Source organism: Babylonia areolata, chromosome 26 (assembly GCF_041734735.1).
Source record: "Babylonia areolata isolate BAREFJ2019XMU chromosome 26, ASM4173473v1, whole genome shotgun sequence".
Lineage (NCBI taxonomy): Eukaryota > Metazoa > Mollusca > Gastropoda > Neogastropoda > Buccinidae > Babylonia > Babylonia areolata.
Genome location: NC_134901.1, coordinates 29,268,764 through 29,283,644, shown reverse-complemented (window position 1 = coordinate 29,283,644; position 14,881 = coordinate 29,268,764). Strand labels below are relative to the sequence as shown.

At 42.1% G+C, this 14,881-nt stretch overlaps 1 protein-coding gene across 1 annotated transcript in view; it reads left to right on the top strand.

Moving 5' to 3' along the window:
- Positions 1-5,902: 5,902 nt before the first annotated feature.
- LOC143300246 (putative ATP-dependent RNA helicase DDX27) overlaps positions 5,903-14,881 on the top strand; it is a 40,490-nt gene continuing 31,511 nt past the window's right edge. Inside the window, exons 1-4 of the mRNA XM_076613835.1 lie at positions 5,903-6,022; positions 10,293-10,373; positions 11,242-11,343; positions 14,210-14,279. Coding sequence (XP_076469950.1) covers positions 5,936-6,022; positions 10,293-10,373; positions 11,242-11,343; positions 14,210-14,279 — 340 coding nt within the window. The 5' untranslated portion in view covers positions 5,903-5,935. The remainder of the gene's footprint in view (positions 6,023-10,292; positions 10,374-11,241; positions 11,344-14,209; positions 14,280-14,881) is intronic.

Here is a 14,881-nt window from a genome sequence, read left to right as displayed (position 1 = left end):
ACACACATACACACACATATATACATACATATATATATATATATATATATATATATATATATATACATATATATGGGCATGTTGGTTTTGTGTGTGTGTGTGTGTTGTTGTTGTTGGTTTTTTTGGGGTTTTTTTGTATGTATATATATACATATATATATATACACATATATAGCCATATATATATATATTTCGTGATTGTTGATTGTGATAAAAATCAAAAGGACAGAAGGGGAAATATTGTGATTTATTTCCTGTTATTGTGTATCACAAGAAGAGAATGGTTATAGGACTGGTTGCCTGCAGAGGGCTGTGTGCGTGTGTGGGGGACGAAGAACCCCAAAGTTCAGTCGCCAATAGCCTGAGAAACAGCAAGAAAGGTGTAGTTGCTGTGCAAAGATGTGTAAAGACCGTGAATGGGCATGAGGACCCAATGAGAATTCGAAGAAACATCGTAGTTGGACAGCATGGGGGGCAGGAGTGACGTGCTGTGTCGGTTACAAATGCGGAGTTGTCTCCCTTGGCGCCGATATTCGGCGAAAAGGATGGTGTCTTTAGAGCACATATCCCCCGGTGTGACATTTCCTCGCTGTAGAGGGAGGAGCGTCATGCTGCATGCGAGAGTCCGTGGTTCAATGCCACCTTAACCGATAATAATAATGTCCCTTAGTGCCGTGGGCATCCCGACCCGAATCGGTCGCCATCGGACGCGAGACGGTGGGGACATGTGGCATGATGGCGCCGTAACCAGACAAGATCGGCCCGAGCACTGCCGAGTGGCAGAATCGAGTTATCAAGAGGCACTCTGACGTGGAATTGCCGATATTAGTCTGGGTAACAGTGGAGATATGCAGTGGGGCAGAAAAAACTGTCACTGCCGAAGTTCAATGGGCTGTGCACGCATCTGCTCTGTGCGCAAGGGGTGGAGCAGGCGCTAGGTGTGGCACCAGTGCATAATTGCCGCAGCAAGTTCCCAATGGGTTGCTGGTTGTTCAGCTTGCTGAGACGCCATTAGTGGATGGGAAACAGCAGCAACCGGCGGTGTGGCATATGGGGTCATCACCGCAAAGCTTGAAGGGACCGAGCACACACCTGCACTGTTGGCGAGGAGCCGTGCCGGTAAAGGGAAGTAACTGCGGCGGTCACCGGCAAGGGTGCCGAAGCAGGAGTTGTCTCCCTTTGATCGGAAAATCGGACAAGGGGAGGGTGCACACGCATGGGCAAACGTGTCCCCTAGTGGTCCACCTTCCTCCCTACCCCTGGGGAGGGCATCCCTAAGCGCCTCGGTCGCCATAGGATCCGAGACGGAAGAGGCATGCTGCGCGGGGTCGCGTGAGCCAATGTCATGGCCGCCGCCACGGACGCATCACACATAGGGCCCAGTCTAGCGTGCGGATCCAAAGCCAGTGTATGGTGTTGTTTTCCGAAGGGGTTATGGCACATTCCCAGTATGTGTAATTAAAGGGGTTATGGCACATTCCATTGTTGACATGGGAAAAGTGATAGAGGAGATCGACTCGGGTGTCCTACCGACTGGCAGGGCCGAGAAACGCGGATCGCGTCGACTTCGTTCGCGTATTGAAAAGGAAAGCATCAATGGCACCACTGACCTGAGTATGGGGTAACGTACCCCTAGAAGTCGCCGGAGAGGGTGCAGGAGGTGGTGGAGGTCTGGAGTCGACCGGAGGAAGCGAAGGAAGTGGGGGAGGCGTCGGGTTGGCGTTTTTGAGAGGGCCAGAAATAGTGGGCCCAGAGTGTCCGCGAATCGATATCAATTGCACCTTAATTTTAGCCCGATATCCCAATCGAACCATATAATTATGTGACCTGGTTCGAGACAAAATTTGACAAAAAACCAGAAAGCCAGAGAATCGACAGACAGACAGAAAATATGAAAAAAAACTTAGCCGTATGGAGAGCACAGGACAGGAGTCATAATGGCTGCCGGAAAAAGAGGGCGCTAGCCAGCGGGACAAAGGGGAGGTTACCTACTTCCGGGAGGTTATCAGCCGTAGTTTCATTTTCTCCGCATAGGCGGATAGCAGTTTGCACAGGCAGAAATGTCAGACCCCTGCCGGAGTCTGCACTAGTTGGGTCACGGTTAAGTATGTGTAATTAAACATTAGTTTTTGTGTATATAGGATTCAACATCAGATGGTGCAACATCTTTCATAACTTGCAGAGATCCACGTTGTGTGTGTATGTATGTTTGTTTTTTTGTTTGTTGGTTGGTTTTTTGTTGTTTTGGTTCATTGAACATGAAATACCTGAAACAGTTAAAAATTGGGACTAAATGAAAACTTGAAAACTATTTCTATTATTGGAAGTGGACATGTGTTTGTTGTTAAGATTTAACCAGAATGTATTGAAGTATTGGAATTCACAGTACTTAATGAAAATGGACTGAACTTTTAGTATGTTAATAGGAAATGCTGGAATTTTACTCAAAATGACAGTGGGCAAAAAAAGGAAAAGGATAGTGATGGATGGTCATGCTTCGCTTCCTGTTTGTTCTTTGCTCAGCCATAAACATCACAACATTCAAATTTATTCTTTGTTCAGTATCACCATGCTATTGAGGATGACAGTTCATATGCACATACACACGCATGTACATGAACATGTACATGTATACCCAAAGAGGAATGCAGATAGCCATTGCTACAAAGGATAGAGGTTGTATAATTCTCCCAAGCTGGAAGCTGGACCATGACCCATGTTTTGTTTTGTTTTTTGTTTGTTTTTTTGTTTTGTTTTTTTAGTAATGAAAAGAAGAAAATACCAATACAGCCATTGAAATAGGGGCTGGCATGTCAAGCACAAAGGTCACAAACACGTGTGTGTACGAGTGAGGTGCATTTTTAAGCTTTCTCTGAGGTCAGTCTTTTATTTTTCTTTTCATTTATGGTACAAAGTTTGTGGTTATTTTCTTTCTCTGATTAAAAATGGGTACAATCTCTTGGTAAATACTGTTTTACTTTTAGGCTATGAACACAAACAAAAAGGTCATTGCTTAAATGCCAACGCCCCCAAATTTTCTGTGAACGAAAAGTTTAAGAATTTCAAAACACCTTTTTTTGTCCCTTTGTTTAGTCAACAGTAAACTTTGTTTGACATGCACACCAGGAACAAGTAAAGCAAACACTATAAAATAAAATAAAAAGCAACAGGTTGACATTTATTCAGGACTGGATGAAGCCATTCAGCCAAAGATATGGCACTTATAAAACAAATACATAATGTTGCCATGGTTTGACTTGAAGTGTGATTAAATTAAGGCAAGAAGTACTTTTTTTTATACCAAACAAATGCTGTAATAGTGCAATAATGTTTGCTCTGGTGTATGGCAACATGTACAGCTCCCTGGGGATTACCAGCTCAGGGGATTGAGAAAATGGACACAGCTGCGGCTGTGTATAGGGGATGAGTGGTGTGGGTATGATGCTTGACTTTGATATGCAAAGGGACACAACATGTCAGTGCTTCATGGATGTTCCCATCAGACTGCATGCACTGACAAAGATAAAGAGAAAGTGCAGACCCAGAATCTTCCTAAACAGAGCATGTTTACAGATTGTTAAGCTTCATGACATGTACCTTTCTGGCTTCATTTGACATGCACATACAGCAATATCACCAGAGGAAATGTGCGAGACAACTTAGGCTTGTTAAAGACTGAATGATGTCTTTGGTCTTCAACTTATCAAATCATAAACAGTAACACACCCAGACTCCACACCATAGTCTGAGTGAGTTTGATATGAACTGATCTGTTTGTATTTGTATTTCTTTTTATCACAACAGATTTCTCAGTGTGAAATTTGGGCTGCTCTCCCCAGGGAGAGCGCGTCGCTACACTACAGCGTCACACATTCTTTTGTATTTTTTCCTGCGTGCAGTTTGTTTTTCCTATTGCAGTGGATTTGTCTACAGAATTTTGCCAGGAACAACCCTTTTGTTGCCGTGGTTCTTTTACGTGCGCTAAGCACATGCTGCACACGGGACCTCAGTTTTTTGTCTCATCCAAATGACTAGCATCCAGACCACCACTCAAGGTCTAGTGGAAGGGGAGAAAATATCGGCGGCTGAGCCAGCGCGCTCAGATTCTCTTGCTTCCTAGATGGACGTGTCTAAGGCCAAGAGCACATGATTAACTGTACTCTGGCAGCTTGACACGCACAACTTTAAACCAATGCTCCTTTGTGTTTCCTATCAGCAAAACTTCCCTGAAAAGACAAATCAATGTTTTGAACTGATTGAACACCCACTATTATGAAATTCCACCCAGCAGAATACATTACAGGAAGATGACCATTTCTGAGTACAGTATTGGAATGGAATGCATTACTTCTGTATGGTTGTAACAGCTGATTCGGTGGACCACATCAGGCCTTGGCAGGCCTCCCTCTAAGAGAACCACACAAAACACTGACAATTTCTCGTTTGTGAACAAAATACTGAGTAGCAATAAAATTTCTCTGAAACTCAGATTCTGTGATTCAAATGTTCTATACTCGCTCCTCTACACAGCAAATCTTTGCAGTTTAAGACTATACATGGGAAAAAAATTGGATTTGACACCAAACACTGACCTAAGATCCTAGTCATCAAATGGTATGATTTTATTTATTTCTAATGATGAGGTCAAAGAGTGAGTCAGTCAGCCTCATGTGTCAACGATCATCTGCAAATGACATCTCCACTGGCTGGGAAATGTACTGAGGCTCCCTGCAACAAGAATTCCATGCCAAGAACCGTGAACTGGACACCTGCATGTCAGAGAAAAGGGGGATGACCCAAGATGAACTGGTAGCAGTGGAGACCTCAAATGTGTTGGACTATAATAGGGTGACGCCAGTAAACTGGACCATGGAAGTGCCTTGACTGCCTCAAGCGTTGAACAACCCAGAAGCACCCCCTCTTTCTTCCCCACCCCCCCTTCCAATAGGCATTGCACACTGCACACCAAATTAGGTGCTGAATTCATGTTTGGAACCTCTCTCTTTCTCTCAGTGGTTATTGCACACACAATATTAACATAAATCATGTGCTGAATTCATGCTCAGACCACCCCTCCCCCTCCCTTAATGGTAACAGCACACACAAAAACGTAAATTGCATGCTGAATTCATGTTCCGAATCTCTCTCTCTGTCAATGGTTATTGTACACACAGTGGTCATCGGACATGCAAAATAATCTTTAATCACGTTCTGAATTCACGTTCAGAAGCTTGATCTTTATGTGTCCCTCTGTGTATGTCAGTCTCTATCAATGTTTATCCACCCAGTCTTTCTTCTCTTCTTGTTGCCCCCTCCCCTTTCTTTATTCTTGCTGTCTCTCCCCTATCTCTGATTCATTTATACGTGTCTTCTACTGTGCGTATATAACCTGTCATTGTATACAATTAAGTGATGTACATGCTTGCATTAATTTGTTGTTTTTTGCAATCGTGAATAATTTGCTTTTTGTGTTTGAAATTTTCCCTATCGTTTTAAATTTTGCCCCTCGGGCAGGATGTAAAAAAAGCATTTGTATCTATTCCTTTAGGCGGCATGCTGATTCTCAAAATGAAAACTGGAAGAAGAAATGCCAGTCGGCGGGTTTTCAGGATTTTCGGTACGTTTTGATAAATATTTGTATATTTGGGTATATATAATATCCTATTTTTCTGTCGTCTGCTTTTTCTGTCCAGCGTCGGCGCCTCTTGAGCAGCGCAAAAACATAAATAGTCTGTGGATCACACTTATTTTTCGCTCCCCAGACCTTCACTTGGCGTAAGCTTAATTTGATGAACGAAAATACAGGTAAAGCTGAAAACAATTTATCTCCCAAAGACACTTAAACAAGAGACGGAAGTAAAAAGTTTTTTACTCGGCAACACCGGAAAGTTGGATACCACATGCCTCCGGAAGTTAACTTTGAACTCCGTTGAAAATGGCTGCCCACAGTGACTTAGGTTTGATCGGTACTATTGAAGAGGATGAAGACGTCCCAATTTTGGATGTAGAGTCCGATTCAGAGGTCTGTTTATATATTCTTAATGCATGGATCTATTTCTCGTTGATTAGATACCTGTTTATGATCCGTATGCCGAGAAATCTTGTTGAGAAGCGATGGCTGTTCGTCAACACCGAACACGTGGATCACTGGATGTCACTGACAGCCGGATTTACAGATAAGAATTTTTGAGAAAAGTGTCCAGCTGGTGTAATTGTGTGTGTGTGTGTGTGTGTGTGTGTGTGTGTGTGTGTGTGTGTGTGTGTGCGTGCGCGCGTGTGTGTGTGTGCGTGCGTGTGTGTGTGTGTGTGTGATAGTGTGTTTTCCGCTTTTCATTGCTAAACGTTGTGCCCACTGAAATGACTCGAGACGACTTGGGTGCAACTAGTTATTAAAATCAAATGAAATGGGGTGGGGGGAGGAGGGGTTGGGGCGGGGATGGGGGTGGGGGATCAGTGTCAAGTAAGACTAATATATATGGTGTGAAACTACAACACAGTGATATTGTGCACTGTGGAGATGTTACCCTTCTGTAGAAGAAGAAGCTAACGGAATTGAAGAATGTCAAGTTTTATTCTGACTTTTCAAACATTTCTATTTCATTTATTTTTTTAAAAAATGGGGGGGGGGGGGGGGGGGGGGGAGTTTTGATCTATGTAAAGAAACACCTTTCAGCTCAAGAAGTGAAAGTCTCTGATAAACCAGGATCGAAAGACACAGTGTGGGCAGAGATCAAGCTGGACAGAGGAGACAGACTGCTAGTAGGTTGTGTGTACAGATCCGACAGCAATACACCGGAAGAAAATACGGCGTTGTATAGTCTTGTGAAAGATATGATCTGTGACAGGTCGCATGTACTCTTAACAGGTGAATCTCAAAGAGATTGACTGGAACAATGAAACTTCCCCATCTAGTCCAAACCATAAAGCTACTGTGTTTCTTGAGACATTTGTAAGAGAGACCTTTCTGACACAACATGTAAGGCTTCCTACGCACACTCATCCTAACCATGCCCCTTCCCTGATTGATCTGATTTTTAGCAATGAGGAAGGTATGGTCAGAAACATTGTACATAGCCCTCCGCTTGGAAAAAGCCATCATCATACCCTGCACTTTGAATTTCAGGCTTACACAAAAGAAGGCTCAAAGGCACAACAGACAAGGTACAACTACTCTAAGGGAGACTACAAAAAGCTTAGGGAACTCATGAGTGATGAGAACTTGTCTGAAAAGGTGAAGGATCTTGATGTTCAAAAGGCATGGGACTGCTTCAAAATGACACTAATGGAGACCATGGACAAATGCATCCCCAAAATCAGTACTAGGGGAAGGAACTGTGAAAACATGAAAAAGAGAAAGCCTCTGTGGTGGGACGAGAAGGCACTTGGAAAACTCCAGAAAAAGAGGGAATGCTTCAGGAGATATATGGAAACTAAGGAAGGTAAAGATTACCTAGCCTATGTGAAGGCAAGAAATCAGGCCAAAGGAGCATGCCGAAGTGCTGTCAGAAACTTTGAAAAATCTTTTGCCAGGGACGTGAAGAAAAATCCAAAAGCATTCTACGCTTATGCCAACAGTAAATTGAAGACAAAGCAAGGAGTCTCAGATCTCGTTGATGAGAGTGGAAGGACAGTTACCAGTAATGAGGATAAATCAGAAACCCTGAACAGATTGTTCTGTAGTGTTTTCACGAAGGAGAGACTGGAAGAGATGCCTACTTGTGAGGATAGAGAGTGCCAAAAAAAGTTAGACAAGATTTATTTTACCAAAGAAGAGGTGCTGAAGAAACTCAAACAGTTGGATACTGGAAAATCCCCTGGCCTGGACGGCATTCACACACGTGTACTGAAGGAACTTGCAGAGGAGCTGGCAGAGCCTCTATCAATGATTTTCATGAAATCAGAAGAAGGGAAACTGCCAAGAGAGTGGAAAGAAGCTAATGTCACCCCTCTGTTCAAAAAAGGAGACAGGAACCAACCCAGTAACTACAGACCAGTGAGCCTAACATGCACAGTCTGCAAAATCATGGAATCCATCATCAGGGACAAAGTGATAGCTCACATGGAAGACAACAACTTTCTGGTACCTTGCCAACACGGGTTCATCAGCGAAAGATCTTGTGTCACAAACCTCCTGAGGGTGCTAGATGCATGGACCGAGTCACTAGATGAAGGGAAATCAATAGACACAATCTATCTAGACCTTGCCAAGCCATTTGATTCTGTACCCCACTAACATCTCATCATCAAGCTCAAATCATTTGGAGTCATCTCTCAGGTTGTGGTGTGGATCACAGACTTCTTGGTGGGCAGGAGACAAAGAGTATGTGTCAATGGCAGTGTCTCAAGCTGGGAACCTGTAATGAGCGGAGTCCCTCAAGGTAGTGTTCTGGGCCCAGTGCTGTTCGTCCTCTTCATAAATGACATGCCGGAAATGGTCAGCTGCTTCTGTGAAATGTACGCAGACAACACGAAAGTGTATGACTCGGTGGAAATGAAAAGTAAGAGAGATAGGATCCAACAGGACCTTGACAACCTTGTCAGCTGGGCCGATCTCTGGCAACTGCGCTTCAACGCATCAAAGTGCAAGGTCCTACATCTAGGGCACAATAACCCCAAAGCTGAGTACAACATGAGACTACGCAACAGCGATGAGAGAGTGGTGTTGGAATCATCAAAAGGCGAGAAGGATCTGGGAGTACTGATGGACCAGGAACTCAAGTTCAGACAGCACATTGAGACACAAGTCAACAAGGCCAACAGGATCTTAGGGCTGATCAGAAGGTCATACCAGTACCAAGACATGGACACAATGAGACAGCTCTTCGTTGCACTGATACGTCCTCACCTGGAATTTGCCAGTGTTGCGTGGTCACCCCGTTACCAGAAAGACAAAGACCTCATCGAGGGTGTTCTCAGGAGAGCAACAAAAATGGTCCCAGGGCTGGCAAATAGTACATATGAGGAGCGCCTAGCCAGAATGAAAATACCCAGCATGCAGTACCGTAGGGACAGAGGAGACATGATTGAGGCCTACAAGTTTACCCATGGACTGTATCAAGTGGAAAGCCCCCTGGTCCTAGAAAACAGTGACAGACAGACCCGTGGGCATAACCTGAGGCTCAAGAAGAGGCCATGCAATGGACAAATGCGCCAGCATTACTTCTCCTTCCGGGTGGTGAACCCGCGGAACGCCCTACCATATTCTGTGGTCAATTCTCTCAACGCTTTCAAAGCTAGGCTGGACAATCACTGGGCAGACCGCATATACAAATTGCGGTAAAAGGAAAAAGAAACAAGAAAAAGTGTACTGGACGTTTATGATAAAAAGACTTTGAGTACTAAGACCAGACTAAAGGCTGAGAAGCCTAAATATAGGTCTGCAGCGATATCATATCATATATCATATCAAAATGTAGCTGCAGGGCTCTTCACACATCATTTTTACACACGCACACACACACACACACACATACACACACACACACGCATACACACACAGAGAGTAAGAGTGTTGTCCTTTAGAATCAATTGAGCTCTTCCTTTTAACTTTCTTTCAATTTGTTTTAGTACTTTTACACAACCAATATCACCGTCATCAGCTTACTCAGTCACTGGTCAATGGGTTATGGCTTTTGCATGCTGGCTATAATTTTCACATTTTTTCCTTAACCCATTGATCACTGATAATGCCACCAGTATAATCATAATACACATGATCTAGATTCTAATCAAGGATGTTCATGAAGAGTACTGGCACATAGTGCTTAGTTGAGCAAAAATATATTTTTAAATCTTCAATTTTTAGTTTCACCAGTACGAGTTGCCAGGATTTGAGCATGTGAATTGTAACAGTCTGCATGAAAACATGTTGATGGTGCATAAATTTAAAAAAAAAGAAAAAAAGTCTGTTCATCTGGCTGTTCTAGCATGTCATTTTTAACTTCCTTCACTTTTACTGCTTTGGTTTTGCTTGTTTCAGTTTCACACAGTGTGTTAGGTTTCACACAGTGTGTTAGGTCAACAGAACAGTCACATGTGTACATGCCACATACTTACAAGTACATGTAGACACTAATTACTAAACTAGTTATGCAATCATACACACAGTGACAGACAGACAGACACACACACACACACACACACACACACACACTTTTGTGTGTGTGTTATATTTATCGTGTGATGAAAAATAGTACCTTTTTCTTTGAATTGTTTTCTGCATTATATCTGTGTAGTAAGTAACAAAATGCTCCAGTCATTCTTGTGAAATGGGGTTTTTTTTTTCTCCTCAGGGCGAAGGTGAAAAACAACAGAAGAAAAAGAAACAGAAATCAACATCTCTGTTTAACAGCTCCTTTACTTTCTCAGAGCAGGTGGGATTTACTTCTTTTTCTCTTTTCTTCTTTTTCTGATTTTATTTTCTCTCGTCTCAGTATTGTTTATATTTATCAATTAAAATGCAGACTATTGTGGTCAGTCAAGACTAGCAGCTAGCTTACTTAGTTTGAGCAAAGCTTGATAAACCTCACTGGTTTGATACTAATAATAATACTATGGTGTAAATGAGTTGTGTATAAGTTGAAAATTTCTGTACAGTAGTAATATTGTTTTTGAAGTACCAAAACCAGCAAGTAAGTACATGTGAAAAATAATGTATAGTATTCATAATAAGTATAATGGTGTGAATTTTTTACTTTTCTGTATATATATTATACAGCAGTAATATTGTTTTTAAAGTACCAAAACCAACAATTGAAGTATTTTGAATATGATGTAATAATAATAATAATATTAATAATAATAATAGTATTTATATAGCGCTGAATCTTGCGCAGAGACAAATCAAAGCGCTATTTGTAATAAGTATAATGCCATTTAATGGTATGCATTTTTAGTTTTCTGTCTCACAGACTTGGGACAGATGTATTGTGAAAAATGTTATTTCCCCTGTTGTTGCTGTGGACAGTTTCACTATGAAGAAAATGAATTCAAAGTAGTTACTGTGTGTGGCATCAGTTTTTTTCAGATTCTGAATTCAAGAAAAGTACTTTTTATTCCCCAATGATGATGGTAATGCACAATGACAGTCTATAACAAATTTGAATTTTCTGACAGTGAAAGAGAAGAAAAGTTGAAAAACTATGTGAATTCTATAGCGTTTGTGTTAGTAATGTTAGATTTCTTTGTTTGTTAACTTTTAGAATGTGATTGTATTAATTGATAACACATGTTTTGTTCCAGTATGAAGACGACACACCAATGTCTGTCCCGTTTCTCATCAAAAAAGCCCCCAGCACTTTGGATGAAAAAATACAACAGATGAGGAGGCAGAAAAAACGAGGGGTATGTTAGGGTATATTATGGGACAGTGATGTGATCTTGTGAATTTTTTAAAAAGTCAGTTATGACTGGCTCGTACTCGTTTTTGAATGTGCCAAGGCTTGAATGGGATGACTGGAACCACAGACGTGGATGTTGTTATCGCCTACAGATGTATTGATGGGATTAGTGGCTAAAAGTTCCTGACCCATTCAACAGGGGTCTGTATGAGTGTTTCTCAGGCCTGATATTTTACATGAACACGTTGTGAAAGGAATTTCAATTTCAGTTTCTCAATTTCAGTCACTGCTTTCGGACAAATCCATATACACTACACCACATCTGTTGGGCAGATGCCTGACAGCAGCATAATTCAACATGTTTGTCAGGACTTGAAGGCATGCTCGTATATTTGTGTACCTATCAGAGTGGACTTCTTTTTTTTTCTTCTTTTTTTTACATAATTTTGCCAGAGGACAAAACTCTCGTTGCCATGGGTTCTTTTTCAGTGCGCCAAGTGCACGCTGAACACATGACCTCGGTTTATCATCTCATCCAAAAAACAAGACACTCAGTTTGATTTTGCAGTCAAACGTAGGAGAAAGGGCGAGAGCGGGATTCGAACCCACACCCTCATGGACTCTCTGTATTAGCAGCTGAGCATTTCAACCATTCTGCTACATTCCTTCTCAAATGAAAGGAAGTGTAGTACTACTAGTAGGATTCAGTTCTGCAGCATCTGGTACCTGAGTAGCTGTTGACTGCAGCAGCAGAATCCTCATCCTCAACACCACAAAACAACAGACATTCTGTGGCCTGCCATGTCTGGGTATCACTGTGATGGTGGTCTGTTTTGGTTTTCTCTGCCATGTCTGGGTATCACTGTGATGGTGGTCTGTTTTGGTTTTCTCTGCCATGTCTGGGTATCACAGTGATGGTGGTCTGTTTTGGTTTTCTCTGCCATGTCTGGGTATCACTGTGATGGTGGTCTGTTTTGGTTTTCTCTGCCATGTCTGGGTATCACTGTGATGGTGGTCTGTTTTGGTTTTCTCTGCCATGTCTGGGTATCACTGTGATGGTGGTCTGTTTTGGTTTTCTCTGCCATGTCTGGGTATCACTGTGATGGTGGTCTGTTTTGGTTTTCTCTGCCATGTCTGGGTATCATAGTGATGGTGGTCTGTTTTGGTTTTCTCTGCCATGTCTGGGTATCATAGTGATGGTGGTCTGTTTTGGTTTTCTCTGCCATGTCTGGGTATCACTGTGATGGTGGTCTGTTTTAGTTTTCTCTGCCATGTCTGGGTATCATAGTGATGGTGGTCTGTTTTGGTTTTCTCTGCCATGTCTGGGTATCATAGTGATGGTGGTCTGTTTTGGTTTTCTCTGCCATGTCTGGGTATCACTGTGATGGTGGTCTGTTTTCGTTTTCTCTGCCATGTCTGGGTATCATAGTGATGGTGGTCTGTTTTGGTTTTCTCTGTTATGTCTGGGTATCATAGTGATGGTGGTCTGTTTTGGTTTTCTCTGCCATGTCTAGGTGTCAGCTATCATAGTGATGGTGGTCTGTTTTGGTTTTCCTCTGTCATGTCTGGGTATCACACTGATGGTGGTCTGTTTTGGTTTTCCTCTGTCATGTCTGGATGTCAGCTATCATAGTGATGGTGGTCTGTTTTGGTTTTCTCTGCCATGTCTGGGTATCACACTGATGGTGGTCTGTTTTGGTTTTCCTGTCATGTCTGGGTATCACACTGATGGTGGTCTGTTTTGGTTTTCCTGTCATGTCTGGGTATCACTGTGATGGTGGTCTGTTTTGGTTTTCCTTTCATGTCTGGGTATCACACTGATGGTGGTCTGTTTTGGTTTTCTCTGCCATGTCTGGGTATCACTGTGATGGTGGTCTGTTTTGGTTTTCTCTGCCATGTCTGGGTATCACTGTGATGGTGGTCTGTTTTGGTTTTCTCTGCCATGTCTGGGTATCACTGTGATGGTGGTCTGTTTTGGTTTTCTCTGTCATGTCTGGGTATCATGGTGATGGTTTTCTGTTTTAGTTTTCTGTGCCATGTCAGGATATCACACTGATGGTGGTCTGTTTTGGTTTTCTCTGCCATGTCTGCGTGTCAGCTATCACGGTGATGGTGGTCTGTTTTTGTTTTCTCTGAATGTCCTCATCTGTCACAAGTTTGTGCCAGAGTCTTTGGTGTTGGCAGATTAGTGGGAACTGTCATTGGAGTAATGTGGTAGTGGTCTCCACTCAAGGGGAGGCATTCTGTCTGTGTCTGTCTCTGTGTCTGTCTCTCTGTGTCTGTCTCTCTGTCTGTGTCTGTCTGTACCTGTCTGTCTGTCTCTCAGAGTGAAGCTCCACAATGAAGTGAGCATCAGCAGGGGGCTTAATAAGTCTTTGTTGTTGTTGCAATTTTCACTGTAATCAACAGAATACATGAATACAAAAAGGGCATTATACATTAAATTACACATATATTACAAAACATAAAGTGGTAATACATCAAAATAAAGAGGCTGTTCTTTCACATTTCGCTTTACAAAACAATGCACCAAAAACAATAAGTCGTATTTTGAACTAGAACTGGGTCCACTGAACATAATCAAAGTAACTCTTTAGCAGTGCAGAGTCTCTTTTGGTGGGTGGCCTGATGGTCACCTAACATAGATGGATCCCTGTATGCTGCTGACTTTCCCTTTTTAATTGCCACTGTATGATTCTTGTTAATGCTCTCAGGTTCTCTCTCTCTGTTGCTCTCTTTCTGTCAGTCCGTGTCTCTGTCTGTCTCTCTGTTTCTATTTGCCACTGGGTTTGTTTTCCCTCTTTCTTTTCTTTTTGATCTGTGTTAAATTATTAATGATTTTTATTGATTTCCTTTAATTTGTTTTTCAGAATGTGGACGTTGGGATAGAGAAAGACATAGAAGACAGTGGCAGTTCTGAAGAAGACACAATGGCAGCAGGTTAGTGTACACCGTGGAACACACTGATGAGTTGCCAACCTTAGTGTGTGTGTGTGTGTTAGAATAAATAGTTTTCACTCATCCATTAATCATCAGAAAAGCCATAGTGAAACCTCTTCTTGAAAAAGAAAACCTTCTGTCCAGGAAGATCACGATAACAACAGCTGGTACTTTGACAGATAGTGTGATGAAACACAGCCTCCTTCCCATTTTTAAGTCTGCACGTTGTTCCCACCATTCCATGGAAACTGTTCTTCTTCATGTTCATTATGATCTGCACCCCCCCCCCTCCCCCCTGTGTATCTGATGACTCCAAAGTCCTGATTCTTACCTTTTTAGATCCTGTTTTTGTGTTGTCATACCATTCTTTACATTTAATGCTGTAAGTAACACTCCATATGATGATTTTTTTTTTTTTTTTTTACATTGTTTTGTGATTGTGCACTTGTACACACTTTATGCCCATGTGTATGTTTGTGTGTGTTTAGATACACATTTATGCAGGTGTGTTTGTGATTGTGTCCATTTAACTATTTGCGCAAGTGCTTTGTTTGTGTAAAATATTTTTACTACTGTGCATTTCTTTCCTACTTGTACTTTGT